This window comes from Solenopsis invicta, chromosome 4 (assembly GCF_016802725.1).
Source record: "Solenopsis invicta isolate M01_SB chromosome 4, UNIL_Sinv_3.0, whole genome shotgun sequence".
Classification (NCBI taxonomy): Eukaryota; Metazoa; Arthropoda; class Insecta; order Hymenoptera; family Formicidae; genus Solenopsis; species Solenopsis invicta.
The window spans coordinates 26,459,828-26,479,167 of NC_052667.1; the positions used below are offsets into that span (position 1 = coordinate 26,459,828).

Consider the following 19,340-nt stretch of genomic DNA (forward strand, 5'->3'; position numbering starts at 1 on the left):
TAATTTACGAAACAAATTCATTTTTTTTTTGTTTTGTTTTAGACCAATCAAAATGGCGAAATCATGTACACCGTTTTCCGGCGCCTACAAAGTCCGTGTTTTACGCGGATTGTTGTATCTCCTTTGAACATTAATATTTTTTAATAAAATTTTACATAAACCTTAAATATATACTAAAAAAGTGTCAATTTACAAGTTGACAGCATTTATATTTTTTTCGCAATCCAAACCAAAAAGAATGTTTGTTTTTCAGGTTGATCAAGGTATCCTAACTCCTTGAATTAATGCTCAATATTAAATTATTATCTTTTAGGCAACATTTTAAGTTGTTTGTTATCATTAAGCATCGACAACTCGTCGATATTTCGTATCACTGTCTATTAGTAAATTCTCATGGCTTTGTGTCCGCGTCGAATTATTCTTCTATAGTGATTCATCGTAATTTCGCGTTTTACCTGTTAATTGGCGATTGACGCGGCTAATCAATAGGACGTCTGCATTTTTCAGAAGGAAAGTACTCTCCAAGGAACGCGCGACGCAGATATGGCTCGAACCGATCTGTTCTTAAGGGCCAGCATTCCCGGCAGACTATCAGACAGGTGTATTATTGCCCGAGATGCGGCGGATCCTTCAATTGGCGCTACAATCTCCAGCATCATCTCAAGTTCGCGTGCGGCCAGTCGCCACGATTCAACTGCCCATACTGTTCCTTCCGTACGAAGCACACGTCGAACGTACGGGCCCATGTACGCAGGAAGCATCCCGGTCGCGAGGTCTACGTCGTCGACATTCTCAGCTGGCAGCAACGTGGCGAATCGACGCCCGTTACGTGAATCCAATGTTCATCATGGACTTTCTTTGGAATGAAAGACGTCGCTCATCAAGCTACTCGATAATTCTCAGAAGATTGCTCTTCTAATGACGTATTCTTCCTTCTTGCGGGAAATCTACGTTGTGTTGGCGTAGTAGCGATATGAGTGACATTGGCTACTGATCGCACGATTCCTCATCTGACGAGAGACCATCCGAATTGCGCATGAAACGCATGATTGCATCGCTGTTGCGTAGCGCTTCGAAATCGTTTCGTTTTATCAATATGATTGAAGTGCTTTAGTTATTCGGAACAGACTGCGCGCTAATGTAAAAATTCGCGCCATGCAAAACGTCAACACAAAGAAATTCCAAAATTGTAATTTTTTTGTTGATATTGTTGAAGAAAAATGATGAAAGTGACAGGTCTGAATCGAGCGACAGTGAAAATAAAAATGAGGTTGGAGACATATCTTTATGTGATATGCAGACGTTGTTAATTTAATGTATCTTCTTTATTTAAAAATAAAGTTATTATTTCATTATCTTCATCTATTGAGACTGAAAATTCTTGTTCAATTATTGTTTCATCGCAATGAAGGGTCCGTTGTCCGTTGTTCCGATATAAAAAAAAGATCCCTTTAACCTTCCACTGAATGTTGAAGAAATCAATATTAGGCGTACAAAGACACTTTTGGAACACAAGTGTTGCGTTACTCTCCTTTCTCTCCCTCTCTGTGTATACTCAACATGATTTCTCGTGTGAGCGTTTATCAGGAAGTTTAGTTGCATTGGCCATCGTGATAAAATAACGTTTGCTTTGTTGATCACTGATGAATATTTGAGAAGATTGTTCTCATATCCCTCTCCCTGTCTTTTTTTGGCAATTAACATGAATATAAAGTCAAAATAGAGATTTAGCGATGATGGTTACGGGTTTTATTGATGACGAAAACATGCTGTGCTTTTTTTTGCAGTTTACGAGTTTGTGTCGACTAACACGAGCTCTCTAGACACATTAGCGTTTCAATGTGGCAATTGCAGCAACGTATTCAACTCGATAAACCAACTTCAGTATCACCAGCAGATCGAGTGCGGTCAGAGATACAGTTGTCTCTACAAGGTGGAACATCAACCAAACGTGTTTTACCATGTACACCGTGAACATCCTAGCAACATGGTCTATATGAACAAAATCAACGGTACAGACATCGCTTTGATATCTCTAATACGTTTGAAGAAAAAAAATTCATGAATGTAGAGCTATTTTGGATGTAACTTTTTAAACTGGCATAGTCATTATTTTTGGCGAAATTTTTAGCTGGAGCAAAAAAAATTAATTTGCAAAAAGACTAGCAATTAATTTCTATATAAGTCACATTTGATCACTGTAATGGCAATACTAGTTTAATGAATGTTTGTCCTTATGTCCTTTTTCCTCTCGCCCTATCTTCTTTTTTTTCTTGATAATTGATACGGATATAAAGATAATACAGAGATTTAGCGAAGATTCTTATGGGTTTTATAGATAACGAAGATGTTTTGCATTTTTTTTTTTGCAGATTCCAAATCGATCTTGATACACAAACGAAATGGTAAGAGGCGCAAAGGAAGCAAGAAACAATTTCCATGTGGCAAATGCAGCAGCGTGTTCAACTTGGAGAAAAATCTTTCATATCATCAGCGAGCCGTATGCGGTCGTCTATACAAATGTTCCTACTGTACCTACCAGAACAAACATCCATCAACCGTGCGTGCCCACGTACGCATGAAGCATCCTGGTAAGGTCTACGTGGAGAACGTACATACACAAGACTAATATTCCGCGGTTTTTTTAAGTCTTCCCATCCATAACACTAGAGTTGTAAAAAATCATATTTAAAAAAAAACGTCTTTTCTTTAATAAACATGATTTTTAACTTTTTGTAACTTTATTTATCGACGAAAATTATATTATTTATTTGAGTCGTTTATGCAGCGATGTCGAAATGGTTCTTATAAAATACAATTTTTAAGTATTTCCTAAAGATCACGTTGCTCTTTCTTCTTTTTACACTGCGTGAATTATCTGATTCTTTTTGTTTGTTGTACTTTGCTGTGTAATTACATTAAAACGACCAGAATTATACTGGAAACAAAGAAAAGTGTACTTTTATTTTATATGTAAGAAAAAAGATTTTTCGGCGTTAAATCTATTGTATACAGATTGTTTATAACCTTCTACATTATCTTATGTCATTTTTTGTATTTTTTTATTATTGTAATAGTACTATTAAAACTATGATATATATACTACACAGTTGCGTATTTTAATTTATAATTTTCCATTTTACGAAAAACAGACAAGTTTTGTATCAGAGAAACTTTGTTTGAAAATCGTTTATCGATATAAAATTATCGCAAGCGACAAACTCATTGCTGACTAATCTCCATAACAACGACATTCAAATCTTAAAGTTAAGGTAAATTTTATTTAATATTATTTAGATTAAAAATATTGAAATTAATGTTCTGTACGGTATGTACGTTTGTTAACAAACCTATAACGTGCAATTAATATAAAGTTCTTTGTTACAGTTACGCCTTGCTCCGTTCAACTTTTTCGGCTCTCACTGGAAGACCTCCAGCACAGTATCTACTTAGAATCAACATTACCTAAAAGACATTTTTGTTTGAATAATTGCGGGCGTTCTTTTGAAACTACAAATTCCATGATGAGTCATCTACACTTTGAATGCTTTAATGAACCACAACAATACAGGAGTTACTCATGTTACAAATGTGGCCAAATGTTCATGCGCAAGTCTGTTTTGAGAGCTCACCTCTCTTTGGTGTGCGACATGCCGATGAAATTCAAGTGTCCATACTGCTCGTACCAAGGGAGATACCGGTTTCACGTGAAATTCCACGTGCGCAAGAAGCATCCCTCTGAGAGTATCAACGTTTTCGACATGACAGCCATGCGCGATCAGTCGTCGATGTTCTATTGTCGCTATTGCAACTATAGATCGGAGCAACCGCTAAATGTGCGTCTTCATACAAAACGTAATCATCCTACCATGCAGATCAGCGTACGTACGAAACGTCAAAATGCGAAATCGTTTCACTGTAGCAATTGTGGCAGCGGGTTTGTTCATAAGCCGAGTCTTCGTAGACATAAATCCATGTGCGGTCAGCCGCCGCAGTATAAATGTCCTTACTGCGTTTACATGTCGAAAGATCGGCTGAACGTGCGACGTCATATAGGTCGTATCCATCCTGACCAGAGCATCATCGTGCTGAACGTGCGCAAAACTAATGTTCCACAAATTTTTTTGAATTTTTCCCAGCCACAACAGAGTTGATAAAACAGCTATTAAAAAATTTTTTTTAATATTAGTTTTTAATGCAAAAAAAAGATTTTTAACAGTTCTACCATTTACCATAACTTCATTTATTGATATATTTATTATTCATTTGAGTCATTTTTGTAGCGACGTCTCTGTTTCTATGAAGTACAGTTTTTAGCATCGTAAAGGTTGTGTTGCTGTTTTCTCTCTTTAGACTGTGCCAATTATCTGTTGTTTTTTATTTGTTGTACTTTCTATTGTAATCAGAATCAACCTAGTGGAATAACACTGTAGAAACATAAAAAGTGTAATTTTATTTTATACGTAAAAGAAAAAGACTTTTTGACGTTAAATTTATTATATATAAATTGTTTATAATCTTCTGAATTATCTTGTGCCATTTTTTGTATTTTTTTTTATTGTCATTAAAACTGATATACTACACACATTTACATATTTTAATTTATAATTTTCCATTTTACGAAAAAAAAACAAGTTTTATATCAGAGAAACAACGCTTGACCATTGTTTATCTATATAAAATTGTCGCAAGCAACAAAGCCATTGTTTGCCTTTATAACAATAACATACTAATATTAAAGTAAATGTAAATTTTATTTAATATTACCTGGATTTAAAATATTGAAATTAATGTTGTGTGTTGGTTAACGAAAACAACTTATAATGCGCAATTAATATTAGGTTCTTTGTTACAGTTAGGCCCTGCTCCGTTCAACTTTTTCGACTCTCACTGGAAGATCCTCAGCTCTCTATCTACTTAGATTCAGCGTTGCCCAAAAGACATTTTTGTTTGAATGATTGCGGGCGTTCTTTCGAAACTACAAATTTCATGATGAGTCATCTACGCTTTGAATGCTACAATGAACCACAAAAGTGCACGTCTTACTCATGTGACAAATGTAGCCAAGTGTTCACGTACAAGACTGGTTTGACAGGTCACCGCACTTTTGTGTGCGACATGCCGATGAAATTCAACTGTCCATATTGCTTGTACCGAGGGAGATACCGATCCGACGTGAGGACACACAGACGTAAAAAACATCCTTGTGAGAGGGTTGATGTTCTCTTCATGAATGCCAAATTAGATCAGTCGTCGAATTACAATTGTCCCTATTGTGACTACAAGTCGGAGCAACCGCTAAACGTGCGTGTTTACATAAGACGTAATCATTCTACTATGCGGGTATATGTACGTGCGAAATGTCAAAAAGCGAAATCGTTTTCATGTGGCAATTGCGGCCGCATGTTCATCAATAAGTATATTTGTCAACATCACCAAAAGTTCATGTGCGGTCAGCCGCCGAGGTTCAAATGTCCCTACTGCGTTTACAGGACGAAATATGCGAATTGCGTGCGAAGTCACATAGGCCGCAAACATCCTGGCCAGAGCATCAACGTGGTGAACATGCAGATGAAGATTAATGTTTCACAAATTTTTTCGAATTCTTTTTATTCATAACAGAGTTAAAAAAAACTGCAAAAAAAATTTTTTTATTAATGTTTTTTTAATGCTTTGAAAAAATGATTTTTAACAGGTCTATCATTTAAGATAACTCCATTTATTGATATATTTTTCAGTTATTTGAGATATCCTAGTATTGACGTTTTAGGTTCTATGAAGTATAGTTTTTTAAATATTTGTAAAAGGCTGTGTTTTTGTTTTTTCTCTTTAGCTTGCCCCTATTATCTGTTTTTTTTTGTTTGTTTTATTTTTCTGTATAATTGGAATAAACCGACCAGAATTACACTGTAGAAACAAAAAAAAAATTACTTTTGTTTTATACGTAAAAGAAGAAGATTTTTCGGCTTTAAATCTATTGTATACAGATTGTTTATATCTTTTGCATTATCTTGTGTCATTTTTTTGTGTTTTTTATTTTTTTAATGATATTAAAACTATGATATTTATTCTACACACATTTGCCTATTTTAATTTATAATTTTCCGTTTTACAAGAAAAAACACAAGTTTTGTTCAGAGAAATTTCATTTGAGCATCGCTTATCGATATAAAATTGTTACGTATGTTGATTACCAAAGTTAAACTATAACGCTCAATTAAAATTAACATTTTTGTTTCAGATGTTAAGCCTTGCTCCGTTCAACTTTCTCGGCTCTCACCGGAAGACCCCCACCACTCTGTCTACGTAAAGTCAGCATTGTTCAAAACACATTTTTGTTCGAATAATTATGGGCGTTTTTTTGAAACTAGAAATTCCATGATGAGTCATTCACGCTTCGAATGCTCCAAGCAACCACGACAATGCAGGAAATACTCGTGTCACAAATGTGGTCAAGTGTTCGCGAGCAAGGCTTCTTTGAAAGCTCACATCACTTTGGTGTGCGACCAGCCGATGAATATCAACTATCTACATTGCTCGTACCGAGGGAGACACCGATCCGACATGACAACCCACATACGTAAACAACATCCTGGTGAAAGAGATGATGTTGTCTTCACGAATCCCAAGTTAGATCAGTCGTCAATTTACTATTGTCCCTATTGTGACTACAAGTCGGAGCAAAAGTTAAACGTACGTATTCACATAAGACGTGGTCATAATAAAAAGCGAGTTTATGTACGTGCGAAATGTCCAAAAGCGAAATCGTTTCCTTGTGACAATTGCAACAGTGTTTTTAGCTATAAGGGGAGTCTTTAGTATCACCAGAAGCACGTGTGCAGTCATCCATATAAATGTCTCTACTGCGTTTTCAGGACGAAACATTCGTTATCTTTGCAACATCACATAGACCATAAACATCCTGTCAGAACATCAACCAGTGAGAGTACTAACGTTTTCGACATGACATCCATGCGCGATCAGTCGTCGATGTACTATTGTCGCTATTGCGACTACAGTTCGGAGCAAACGCTAAAGGGGCGTTTTCATACAAAACGCAATCATCCTACTATGCCGGTCTGCGTAGGTAGAAAACGTCAAAATGCGAAATCATTTTTATGTGGCAATTGCGGCAGCGTGTTTATCTATAAGCATACTCTTATGGAACACCAGAAGTACGTGTGTGGTCAACCGCCGAGGTTCAAATGTCTCTACTGCGTTTGTAAGATGAAAAGTTTGACGAACGTGCGAAGTCACATACGCCATAAACATCCTAGAAAAAGAATCTACATGGTGGACTTGGACAGAATTGATGTTTCCAAAGTTTTTTTTAATCCTTCCCAGCCGCCGAGTTACAAATGTTCTTACTGCGTTTATAGGTCGAACCATTTGAGTGGTATTCGAATTTACATAGGCCGTAAACATCGTGGCCAGAGCATCAACGTGGACATGTCGAAGACTGACGTTCCATAGTTCTTTTGAATCCCTCCCATTCATAACAGAGTTGAAAAATGTGAAAATATTTTTTTTGATTAATATTTGTTTTTAATGCTTTGAAAAAAATGATTTTTAGCAACACTATCATTGAAGATAACTTCATTTATTGATATATTTATTATTACTTTTTAGTTATTTTTGTAGCAACATTTTTGGTTCTATAAAGTACAGTTTTTAAAATATTCGTAAAAGGATGTGTTGCTGTTTCCTTTTTTTTAAACTGCGCCTATTATTTGTTCTTTTTTATTTGTTGTACTTTTCTGTGCAATTAAAATTATACTGTAGGAACATAAAAAGTGTACTTTTATTTTATACGTAAAAGAAAAAGATTTTTCTGCGTTAAATTTGTTTTATATATATATATATATATATGTATATATATATATATATATATATATATATATATGTATATATATGTATATGTATATATATATGTATATATATGTATATATATGTATATATATATATGTATGTATATATATATATATAATATTGTTTATAATCTGCGTTGTTCTGTGTCATTCTTTTGCATTTTTTTATTATTGTAATTGTACTATTAAAACTGATATATATATATATATATATATATATACATATATTACACACGTTTGCGCATTTTAATGTATAATTTTTTATTTTACGAAAAAAAAACAATTTTTGTATCAGAGAAAATTTATTTGAGCATAGTCTATCGATATAAAATTACCGCAAGCGGCAAAGCCATTTCTCGCTTTCATAACACTAACATTTTAATCTTAAATTAAACATAAGTTTCATTTAATATTATCTGGATTTAAAATATTGAAAAAATTAATGTTGTTCACGTTATATACGTACTATAACATGCAATTAATATTAACTTTTTTCTTACAGACGCAATTAGGCCTTGCTCCGTTCAACTTTTTCGGCTCTCACTGGAAGACCTCCAGCACAGTATCTACTTAGAATCAACATTACCTAAAAGACATTTTTGTTTGAATGATTGCGGGCGTTCTTTCAAAACTACGACTTCCATGATGAGTCATCTACGCTTTAAATGCGACAAGGAACAACAACAATGCAAGCGTTACTCGTGTGACAAATGTGGCCAAGTGTTCACGCGCAAGAAAAGTTTGAGAGTTCACATTACTTCGGTGTGCGACAAGCCGGTGACATTCAAGTGTCCATATTGCTCGTACTGCGCAAGATACTCGTACCTCGTGAAATCCCACATACGCATGAGACATTCTTGTAAGAGTGTCAACGTTCTTCACTTGAGTGCCGAGCGAGATCAGCCGTCAAATTACAATTGTCCCTATTGTGATTACAAGTCGGAGCAAACGTTAAACGTGCGTCTTCACATAATACAGAATCATCCTACCATGCGGGTCCGCGTACTTGCGAAACGTCAAAGTTCGAAATCTTTTCCCTGTAGTAATTGCAGCAGTGTGTTTGCCTCCAAGGGTCAACGTCAAAATCACGAAAAGTTCTTGTGCGGTCAGCCGCCGATGTTCAAATGTCCGTACTGCGTTTACAGAGCAAAATATGCGAGGAGCGTGCGACGTCACATAGGCTTTAAACATCCTGGCCAGAAAATTAAGGTGATGGACATGCGCATGCAAGATCAGAATTGTCCCTATTGTGACTACAAGTCGGAGAAACAGTTAAACGTGCGTGTTCACATAAGACGTAATCATCCTACTTTGCGGGTATATGTACGTGCGAAATGTCCAAAAGCGAAATCGTTTCCATGTGACAATTGCGGCCGCATGTTTATCAATAAGTATACTTATCAACATCACCAAAAGTTCATGTGCGGTCAACCGCCGAGGTTTAAATGTCCCTACTGCGTTTACAGGACAAAATATGCGATAAACGTGCGAAGGCACATAGGCCGCGAACATCCTGGCCACAACATCAACGTGATCGACATGCACAAGATTAATGTTTCCAAAGTTTCTTTGAATCCGTGCTAGCCATAACAGATTTGATAAAAAAAAACTGTTAAATACAAATTTTTGTTTAATATTTGTTTGTAATGCTTAATAAAAAACACTTAACAGATCTACCATTTAACAGAACTCTATTTACTGATACATTTACTATTTATTTGATTCATTTTAATAGCGATACCTCTGTTTCTATGAAGTACAGTTTTTAACATATTTGTAAAAGGTTGTGTTGCTCTTTCCTCTCTTTAAACTGCGCCTGTTTTCTGTTCTTTATCGTTTGTTGTACTTTTCTGTATAATTATAATGAAGCGACTAGAATTATACTGCAGAAATAGAAAAAGTTTCTTATTTTATACATAAAAGAAAAAGTTTTTGGCGTTAATCTGTTCTATACAATCGCGTTTATAATCTTCCGCATTATTTTGTGTCATTTTTCTTTTGTATTTTTTATTATTGTAATAGTACTATTAAAACTATGATTTATATACTACACACATTTGCGTATTTTAATTTATAATTTTTTGTTTTATGAAAAAACAGAAGTTTTGTAGGAGAGAAACTTCGTTTGAGCATCGTTTATTGATATAAAATTATTGCAAGCGGCAAAATCATTGCTGACTAACCTCCATAACAATAACACTCAAATCTTAAAGTTAAGATAAATTTTATTTAATTTTATCTGGATTTAAAATATTGAAATTAATGTTCTGTACGGTATGTACGTTTGTTAATAACCTATAATGTGCAATTAATATAATTTTTTTTGTTACAGTTAAGCCCTGCTTCGTTCGTCTTTTTCGGCTCTCGCTGGAAGACCTCCAACACAGTATTTACTTAGAGTCAGCATTGCCCAAAAGACTTTTTTGTTTGAATGGTTGCGGGCGTTCTTTCGAAACTACGAATTCCATGAAGAATCATCTACGCTTTGAATGCTACAAGGAACCACAACAATGCAAGAATTACTTGTGTGACAATTGTGGCCAAGTGTTTTTGAACAAGTCTACTTTGAAAGTTCACGTTACTTCGGTGTGTGACAAGCCGGTGAGATTCAAGTGTCCATATTGCTCGTACTGCGCAAGATTCTCGCACCTCATGAAATCCCACATGCACAAGAGACATTCTTGTAAGAGTGTCGATGTTCTCAACTTGATTGCCAAGCGAGATCAGCCGTCAAATTACAATTGTCTCTATTGTGACTACACGTCGGAACAAACGTTAAACGTGCGTCTTCACATAATACAGAATCATCCTACCATGCGGGTCCGCGTACTTGCGAAACGTCAAAGTTTGAAATCTTTTCCCTGTAGTAATTGCAGCAGCGTGTTTGCCTCTAAGTTTCATCGTCACCGTCACCAAAAGTTCATGTGCGGTCAGCCGCAGATGTTCAAATGTCCCTACTGCGTTTACAAGACGTATTATTCGAATGCCGTACGGCGTCATATAGGCCTTAAACATTTTGGCCAGAGCATCAACGTGGTGAACGTGCGCAAGCGCGATCAATCGTCGATTTACTATTGTCCCTATTGTGACTACAAGTCGGAGCAACCGTTAAACGTCCGTATTCACATAAGACGTGATCATCATAAAAAGCGAATTTATGTACGTGCGAAATATCAAAAAACGAAATTCTTTTCATGTGGCAATTGCAAAAGCGTTTTTAAGTGTAAGACAAATCTTTGTTATCACCAGAAGAACGTGTGCGGTCACCCGGGGTATAAATGTTCTTACTGCGTTTATATGTCGAAATATCCGGGGAACATGCGAACTCACATACGCCATAAACATCCTGGCCAGATCATCAACGTGGTGGATATGCGCCAGATTAATGTTTCCACGGTTTCTTTGAATCCGTGCCAGTCATAACAGATTTGATAAAAAAAACTATTAAATAGAAATTCTTGTTTCATATTTGTTTGTAATGCTTAATAAAAAACATTTAACAGCTCTACCATGTAACATAACTCCATTTACTGATACATTTACTAGCGATTTGATTCATTTTAATAGCGATTCCTCTGTTTCTATGAAGTACAGTTTTTATCATATTCGTAAAAGGTTGTGTTGCTCTTTCCTCTCTTTAAACTGCGCCTATTTTCTGTTCTTTTTCGTTTGTTGTACTTTTCTGTATAATTATAATGAAGCGACTAGAATTAAACGTGGAAACAGAAAAAGTTTCCTCTTATTTTATACATGAAAGAAAAAGTTTTTTTGGCGTTAAATCTTGTTCTATATAATCTCGTTTATAATCTTTCGCATTATCTTATGTCATTTTTTTTGTATTTTTTATTATTGTAATTGTACTATTAAATCTATGGTATGTATACTACACACATTTGCGTATTTTAATTTATAGTTTTCCACTTTACCAAAAAAATACAAGTATGAATGAAAATTCGTTTGAGTATAGTTTATCGATATAAAATTGTCGCAATTGGCAAAGCCTATTGTCGTCTTCATAACATTAACATTCTAATCTTAAAAGGTAAATTTTATTTATTTAATATTACTTGGATTTAAAATATTGAAATTAATATTGTGTATGTTATGTGCATTGGTTAACAAAGACAATCTATAACGTGCAATTAATATAAGGTTCTTTGTTACAGTTAGGCCCTGCTCTGTTCAACTTGTTCGGCTCTCACTGGAAAACCTTCAGCACAGTATCTACTTAGAATCAGCATTACCTAAAAGACATTTTTGTTGGAATAATTGCGGGCGTTCTTTTGAGACTACGAATTCTATAATGAGTCATCTACGCTTTGAATGCAACAAAAAAGCACATCAATGCAAGAGTTACTTGTGTCACAAATGTGGCCAAGTTTATACCAGTACTACCTCCACTCAGACGCAGGGGAATAGTATCCAGACCACCGAGGCGATGTCTCAGAGTATACCTGAATCACCAACTAAAAAATTAAGGAGCAGCAAATCCTCGGGCAATTTTATAAAGCCATGTTCAAGTTCTGCTAGAATAAAGAGAAAAGGATGCAGATGTGGTAATGCCACTGCAAGACCTGGAATACTCACCTGTATTGGTCAGAGGTGTCCGTGTTACGTCGAAAGGAAACCTTGCGTAGAGTGTAGATGTAAAGGTTGCAGAAATCCTTGTACGGCAGATGGATTAAAGATCCGTCCACATATGCCTGAACTTCATAATTTACAATTACAATTGTCTACTGCTTTGCATTGCGACGCGTTAAGTGGAGATTCTCTAGGATCCGTTCCGCAGTGTCTTTCTACATCTCGTACAACGATACAAGTGTCAAATGTGTATTCTACTCCAAGACTAGACATTGAAAATGTATCACAGAACTTACCCGCTACCTTGTTAGTAGGGGAAGATGCTACGATAAGTACTGAAAGTGAAGCGAAAGACAATGATATACAAACAGACACTACGAAGGACCATACCGTACAGTGATTATCAAAGTGTGACCCTCTTAATAAGGAAAGATACGTTATGTAAATAGCTCAATTGGAACCAAGTTTTAACAGAAATAATTACGAAAATAAAAAAACATAATTACGAATTTGCAAGGCTAAATTAATTTATAGAAATATATATAAAAAATAACGGTTTACATATGATTTACTATATTTGAATATTTGTATATTTGTAAATTTTTATTATATTAAAAATGCAAATATTGAATTAGATAATATTATTATGATATTATTAGTATTTAATATTGGATGCCTATTATCTTTTTTTTTGTTTGTTGTACTTTGCTGTGCAATTAGAATAAAGCGACCAGAATTATACTGTAGAAACATAAAAAATAGAATTTCTATTTTATAGTTTTATTATTTCATACATAAAACGAAAGTTTCTTCGGCGTTAAATCTATTAAATATAGATTGTTTATAATTTTTTGTATTGTGCTATTTCTGTATTTTCTCTTATTGTTATTGTATTATTAAAAGTATGAAATATATACTACACAAATTTATGTATTTTAATTTATAATTTTCCATTTTCCATTTTTATGGAAAAAAAAAACAAATTTTGTATGAAATTTTGGTTCAAAATCGTTTATCGATATAAAATTGTTGACGTATGTTACGTATATTGATTACCAAAGCTAAACTATAACGTTCAATTAATATTAAGATTTTTGTTTCAGACGTAGTTAAGCCCTGCTTCGTTCAACTTTCTCGGCTCTCACCGGAAGACCCCCAGCACTTTGTCTACTTAAAGTCAGCATTGTCCAAAGCACAATTTTGTTCGAATAATTGCGGGCGTTCTTTCGAAACTAGAAATTCCATGATGAGTCATTTACGCTTCGAATGCTCCAAGCAATCACAACAATGCAGGAAATATTCGTGTCACAAATGTGGCCAAGTGTTTGCAGGCAAGGCTTCTTTGAAATTTCACATCACTTCGGTGTGCGACCAGCCGATGAAATTCAACTGTTTATACTGCTTGTACCGAGGGAGACACCGATCCAACGTGAAAACCCACATACGTAATAAACATCCTGGTGCGAAAGATGATGTTGTCCTCATCGATCCCAAGTTAGATCAGTCGTTGATGCACTATTGTCCCTATTGTGATTACAAGTCGGAGTAAACGTTAGACGTGCGTATTCACATAAGACGTGAACATTATAAGAGGCGGGTTTATGTACTTGAGAAATGTCCAAAAGCGAAATCGTTTCTATGTTGCAATTGGAGCAGCGTGTTTACCTCTAAAGGTAGTCTTAGTAATCATCAGAAGTTCGTGTGCAATCAGCCACGGAGGTTCAAATGTCCTTATTGCATTTACAAGACACATTTTAAGTACAGAGTGTCAAGTCACATACGCAATAAACAAAGCATTTACATGGTGGACTTGCGCAAGATTGATGTTTCCAAAGTTTCTTTGAATCCTTGCCAGCCGCCGAGTTACAAATGTCTCTACTGCGTTTACAGGTCGAAGTATTCGAGTGGTATAAGAATTCACATAGGCCGTAAACATCGTGGCCAGAGTATCAACGTGGTAAACATGTCTAAGACTGATGTTTTTTTGAATCCTTCTCATTCATAAAAGTTGAAAAAAATTGCTAAAAAAATTTTTTATTAATATTTTTTTTAATGCTTTGAAAAAATAATTGTTAACAGCACTATTATTTAAGATGGTTCCATTTATTGATATATTTCTTATTTATTTGGGTTATGTTTGTAGCGACGTTTCTGTTTCTATGAAGTTCAGTTTTTATAATATTCGTACAAAGTTATGTTGCTGCTTTCACTTTTTAAACTGTGTTTATTATCTGTTTTTTTTTGTTTGTTATATTTTTGTGTGTAATTAGAATATACTGTAGAAACAAAAAAGGTTTCCTTTTATTTTATGCGTAAAAGAATAACATTTTTTCGTGTTAAATGTATTATATGTAGATTGTCTATAATCTTCTGCATTATCTTGTGTTATTTTGTCTGTGTTTTTTATTATTGTAATGATACTATTAAAACTATGATATATAGGTATACTACACACATTTCCATATTTTATTTTGTAATTTTCCATTTTACGAAGTTTTGTATCAGAGAAACTTTGTTTGAGCATCGTTTATCGATATAAAATTATCGCAAGCAGCAAAATTATTGCTGATATCTTCCATAACAATAACATTCAAATCTTAAAGTTAAGGTAAATTTTATTTAATTTTATCTGGAGTTATAATATTGAAATTATTGTTCTGTACGGTATGTACGTTTGTTAACAAATCTATAACGTTCAATTAATATAAATTTCTTTGTTACAGTTAAGCCCTGCTTTGTTCAACTTTTTCGACTCTCACTGGAAAACCTCCAGCACAGTATCTACTTAGAATCAACATTACCTAAAAGACATTTTTGTTGGAATAATTGCGGGCGTTCTTTCGAAACTACGAATTTCATGAAGAATCATCTATGCTTTGAATGCTACAAGGAACCACAACAATGCAAGAGTTACTTGTGTGACAATTGTGGCCAAGTGTTCTTGAACAAGTCTACTTTGAGAGTTCACGTTACTTCGGTGTGCGACAAGCCGGTGAGATTCAAGTGTCCATATTGCTCGTACTGCGCAAGATTCTCGTACCTCGTGAAATCCCACATACACAAGAGACATTCTTGTAAGAGTGTCGAGATTCTTCACTTGAGTGCCAAGCGAGATCAGCCGTCAAATTACAATTGTCCCTATTGTGATTACAAGTCGGTGCAAACGTTAAACGTGCGTCTTCACATAATACAGATTCATCCTACCATGCGGGTTCGCGTACTTGCGAAACGTCAAAGTTCGAAATCTTTTCCCTGTAGTAATTGCAGCAGCGTGTTTGCCTCTAAGTGTCATCGTCAGTATCACCAAAAGTTCATGTGCGGTCAGCCGCCGATGTTCAAATGTCCCTACTGCATTTACAAGTCGTATTATTCGAGTGCGGTACGGCATCATATAGGCCGTAAACATCCTGGCCAGAGCATCAGCGTGGTGAACATGCGCAAGACTAATGTTTCACAAATTTTTTTGAATCCTTTTCAGGTGCAACAAAGTTGATAATAGAACTGCTGAGAAATTTTTTTTATTAATATTTTATTAATGTTTTTAATGCTTAAAAGAAAACGATTTTTAACAACTATATCATTTAAGATAAATCCATTTATTTGTATATTTAGTATTTATTTGAGTTGTCTATGTAGCGACGTCTCTGGCTCGTATAAAGTACATTTTTTAAAGTATTCATAATAGGCTGTGTTACTGTTTTCTTTTTTTACACTGTGCCAATTATCTGTTCCTTTTCGTTTATTATACCTTTATGTGTGTAATTAAGATGAGGTAATAGTAATTTATACTGTAGAACATAAATGTATACTTGCATTATATTTATAAAGATAGATTTTTTACATTATATTTACATATATTGTTTATAATCGTCTGCATTAACTTTTTGTATTCATTTTATTTTTATTTTTTATTATTGTCACTATTTTACTATTAAAACTATGTTATATTGCATACATACACACCTTTGCGTATTTTAATTTTTAATTTTCTATTTCACGAAAGAAACACCAGTGTCACAGAAGCTTCGTTGGCGCGTGATAAAATGTTTGTTTTTTTTTTCTACTGATAATTAAGAAAATCGAACTAAATGTTCGATTTTTATATGATTTAATAAGTGTATAATTGTACAAATTTGTATTACTTTAGTTTTATTTTATTTTTTACTTTTTTTTGCGATGTAAAATTTAAAGAATATCCGAAATTCGAATTTATTATGCAAACTGAATCTAGGGATGAGAAAATTGATGAAATCAAAGATAAGAATTTATGAAGTGTAATACAAGAATGTGCATATTATACATACAAGAGAATTTTTTTGAAAAGAATGAAATTTTATATTTGTCATAATTGGATTTTATTGATTTTTTAATTAACATGACATTTGATTTTAACACTTTTTATTCCTCTGTATGTAAATTTGACTAAAAGGCTGTAATAAACTAATAAATAACGCTTTTATACCTACAATACCTTACTATATTCTTACGTATGGCGTAGTAGTTGGACTTATATATTAGAGTTTATCGAAAATATTTAAAAAATCAATAATTAAAGCCTATTTTTTTTATTTTATTATTTTGATTAAGTATAAATAATGGAACATATTTAGATCTGATAACTAAGAAATTATTTGATATATCTTATGGACAATTTAGGAAGGTATGGAACGTATGTGTGGTACTCTGCACTGAACGTACTTTGCTATGTCTTTTTTTCAATGTGGGAAACTGCGACATTGTGGCAAAGTTGCGTAATTTCTAATTTCCGCACTAAGTTACTTTGTGAAATTTTCTGTTTCAGAGATTCAATCGAACATCGTGCAACGATTTCACGCGCATTCCAATCAGTGCGTCTACAATCCCGATGGAGCGCAGCAATGCAGAAATTACCCTTGTCACAAGTGCGGCAGTGCGTTCACGCGTAAAAATAATTTGTATAATCACCTCAAGTTCCAGTGCGGCAAGTTGCCGAGATTCAACTGTCCGTATTGCTCGTACCGCACGAAGCACTCGTCGAATGTGAGGTCCCATATACGCAGGATACATCCCAATGAAAGTGTCTACGTTCTCGACATGAGCAGCAAACAAGACTAACAATCGAGATGAACGATGCAAACTTTATAAGCTTTTTTTCTTCCGAGCTTTGATTTATAAGCAAAGGTGCAAAATGTAACTTGAAGCAAATTATCTTGTGATATTAGTTAACTGAATGACTCTTCATTGATCTATTGTTTTATTAGTATATTTTATATAGTCGTGTGTTTGCTCTCTCTCTCTCTCTCTCTCTCTCTCTCTCTATATATATATATATATATATATATATATATATAAATCACTGTTTATTATTATATGTTTGTTTTGGTTTAGCGATTATTAGTGATATATTGGTTGGTATCATGGATATAAATTGAACTCAAAGATTAGATTTTTCTTGTTGGAGGATATTTGAGAAATTTATTTATATGATGTATTTTATTTATTTTTACAATGTACATGGTGAATTTGATGTAACCAAATAAATTTCAAGTGTTCAGCTGTTAATGCTATCCTACAGCTTCAACATTTTGAAAATTAATTTTTTAAAGTTGTCAATATAACTCCTTTACTCTGATAAATATTTTATTTCTCTTTATATCCTAGAAACTTCATTTACGAATGATGAACAATTGATTATTTTTTCTGCTAATAATTAAATGATTTGAATGTCTGATATTTGGTATGTAGTTGGATGAATTTGTATCAGTTTTATTTTCATTTTATCTTTTTTTTTTCTTTTGGCGATATAAAAGTGTCGCGAACAGCAAGACCTTTACTAACTTGCTTCCATAATAATAATATTTTAATTTTAAAGTTAATTTTATATAATTTTACTTGGATTTGAAATCTTTAAATTATTGTTGACGTTATGTATGTTGGATAACAAAGACGCGCAATTAATAATAAGTACTTTGTTACAGGCATATTAAAGCCCTGCTACGTTTGACTCCTTCGACTCTCACTGGAAGACTGTCGTTGGCCACAGCACTGTATCAACTTAGAATCAGCATTGTCTAAAAGACATTTTTGTGTGAATGATTGCAAGCGTTCCTTTGTAACTATAAATTCCATGATATGTCATCTGCACTTGGAGTGCAGCAATGAAGCGGAACAATTCACGAAATACTCTTGTCACGAATGTGGCAAAGTGTTTACGCGCAAGAATGCTTTGGAAGTTTACCTCACTTTGGTGTGTGACAAATTAATGGAATTTTACTGTCCGTACTGCTCGTACCACGCGAGATACAGCTGCCATGTGAGATCTCATATACGCAAGAAACTCTCTGTGAGATTATCAACGTTCTCGACACAAGACCCAAGCGTGATCAGCCGTCGATGTACTATTGTCGCTATTGCGACTACATGTCGAAGCAACCGCTAAGCGTGCGTATTCACACAAAACGTAATCATCCTACTATGCGGGTCTGCGTACGTATGAAACGTTTAAAAGAGAAATCGTTTCCATGTGGCAATTGCGGCACCGTGTTTATCTATAAGCAGAGTCTTCTCAAACACAGGTTTGTATGTGGTCAGCCGCCTGGATGCAAATACCCTTATTGCGTCTACAAGTCGAAATATATGCGGAAAGCGTGTGACGTCATATAAGCTGAAAACATCCTGGCCAGAGCATCAACGTGGTGAACTTACGCAAGATGTCACACAGTTCTTTTGAATCCTTTCCAGCTACAACACAGTTGAAAAAAGAAATTATTTAGAAAAAATTGTTCCATATTTGTTTTTAATTAAGCATTATGTGTTTAAGCACTATGCGTTTAAAACATATTTAAAAAATATGATTTTTATCAATCCTACATAACTTCAATTATTGATATATTTGTTTAAGTTATTTATGTA

At 34.2% G+C, this 19,340-nt stretch overlaps 1 protein-coding gene and 1 long non-coding RNA gene across 36 annotated transcripts in view; one reads left to right on the forward strand and one right to left on the reverse strand.

Moving 5' to 3' along the window:
- LOC105196315 (longitudinals lacking protein, isoforms A/B/D/L) overlaps window positions 1-19,340 on the forward strand; it is a 291,818-nt gene that overhangs the window by 61,483 nt on the left and 210,995 nt on the right. Inside the window, exons 7-9 of one of the 35 annotated variants that reach the window (XM_039447882.1) lie at window positions 1,788-2,012; window positions 2,373-2,591; window positions 3,388-4,169. The exons of 30 other annotated variants lie outside the window; for them this stretch is intronic. In XM_039447882.1, coding sequence (XP_039303816.1) covers window positions 1,788-2,012; window positions 2,373-2,591; window positions 3,388-4,154 — 1,211 coding nt within the window. In that variant the 3' untranslated portion in view covers window positions 4,155-4,169. Of the gene's footprint in view, window positions 1-507; window positions 1,379-1,787; window positions 2,013-2,372; window positions 2,592-3,387; window positions 4,170-6,241; window positions 6,694-8,370; window positions 9,505-10,200; window positions 11,385-19,340 lie in introns of those variants that run through there. 4 more of the 35 variants (XM_011162165.3, XM_011162151.3, XM_011162152.3 and 1 more) reach the window with 4 other exon arrangements.
- LOC120357475 lies at window positions 4,057-4,903 on the reverse strand. The gene is made up of 3 exons (XR_005574488.1): window positions 4,768-4,903; window positions 4,233-4,427; window positions 4,057-4,162 (listed from the first exon to the last, which is right to left on the reverse strand). It is a non-coding gene; the product is annotated as an uncharacterized LOC120357475 (long non-coding RNA).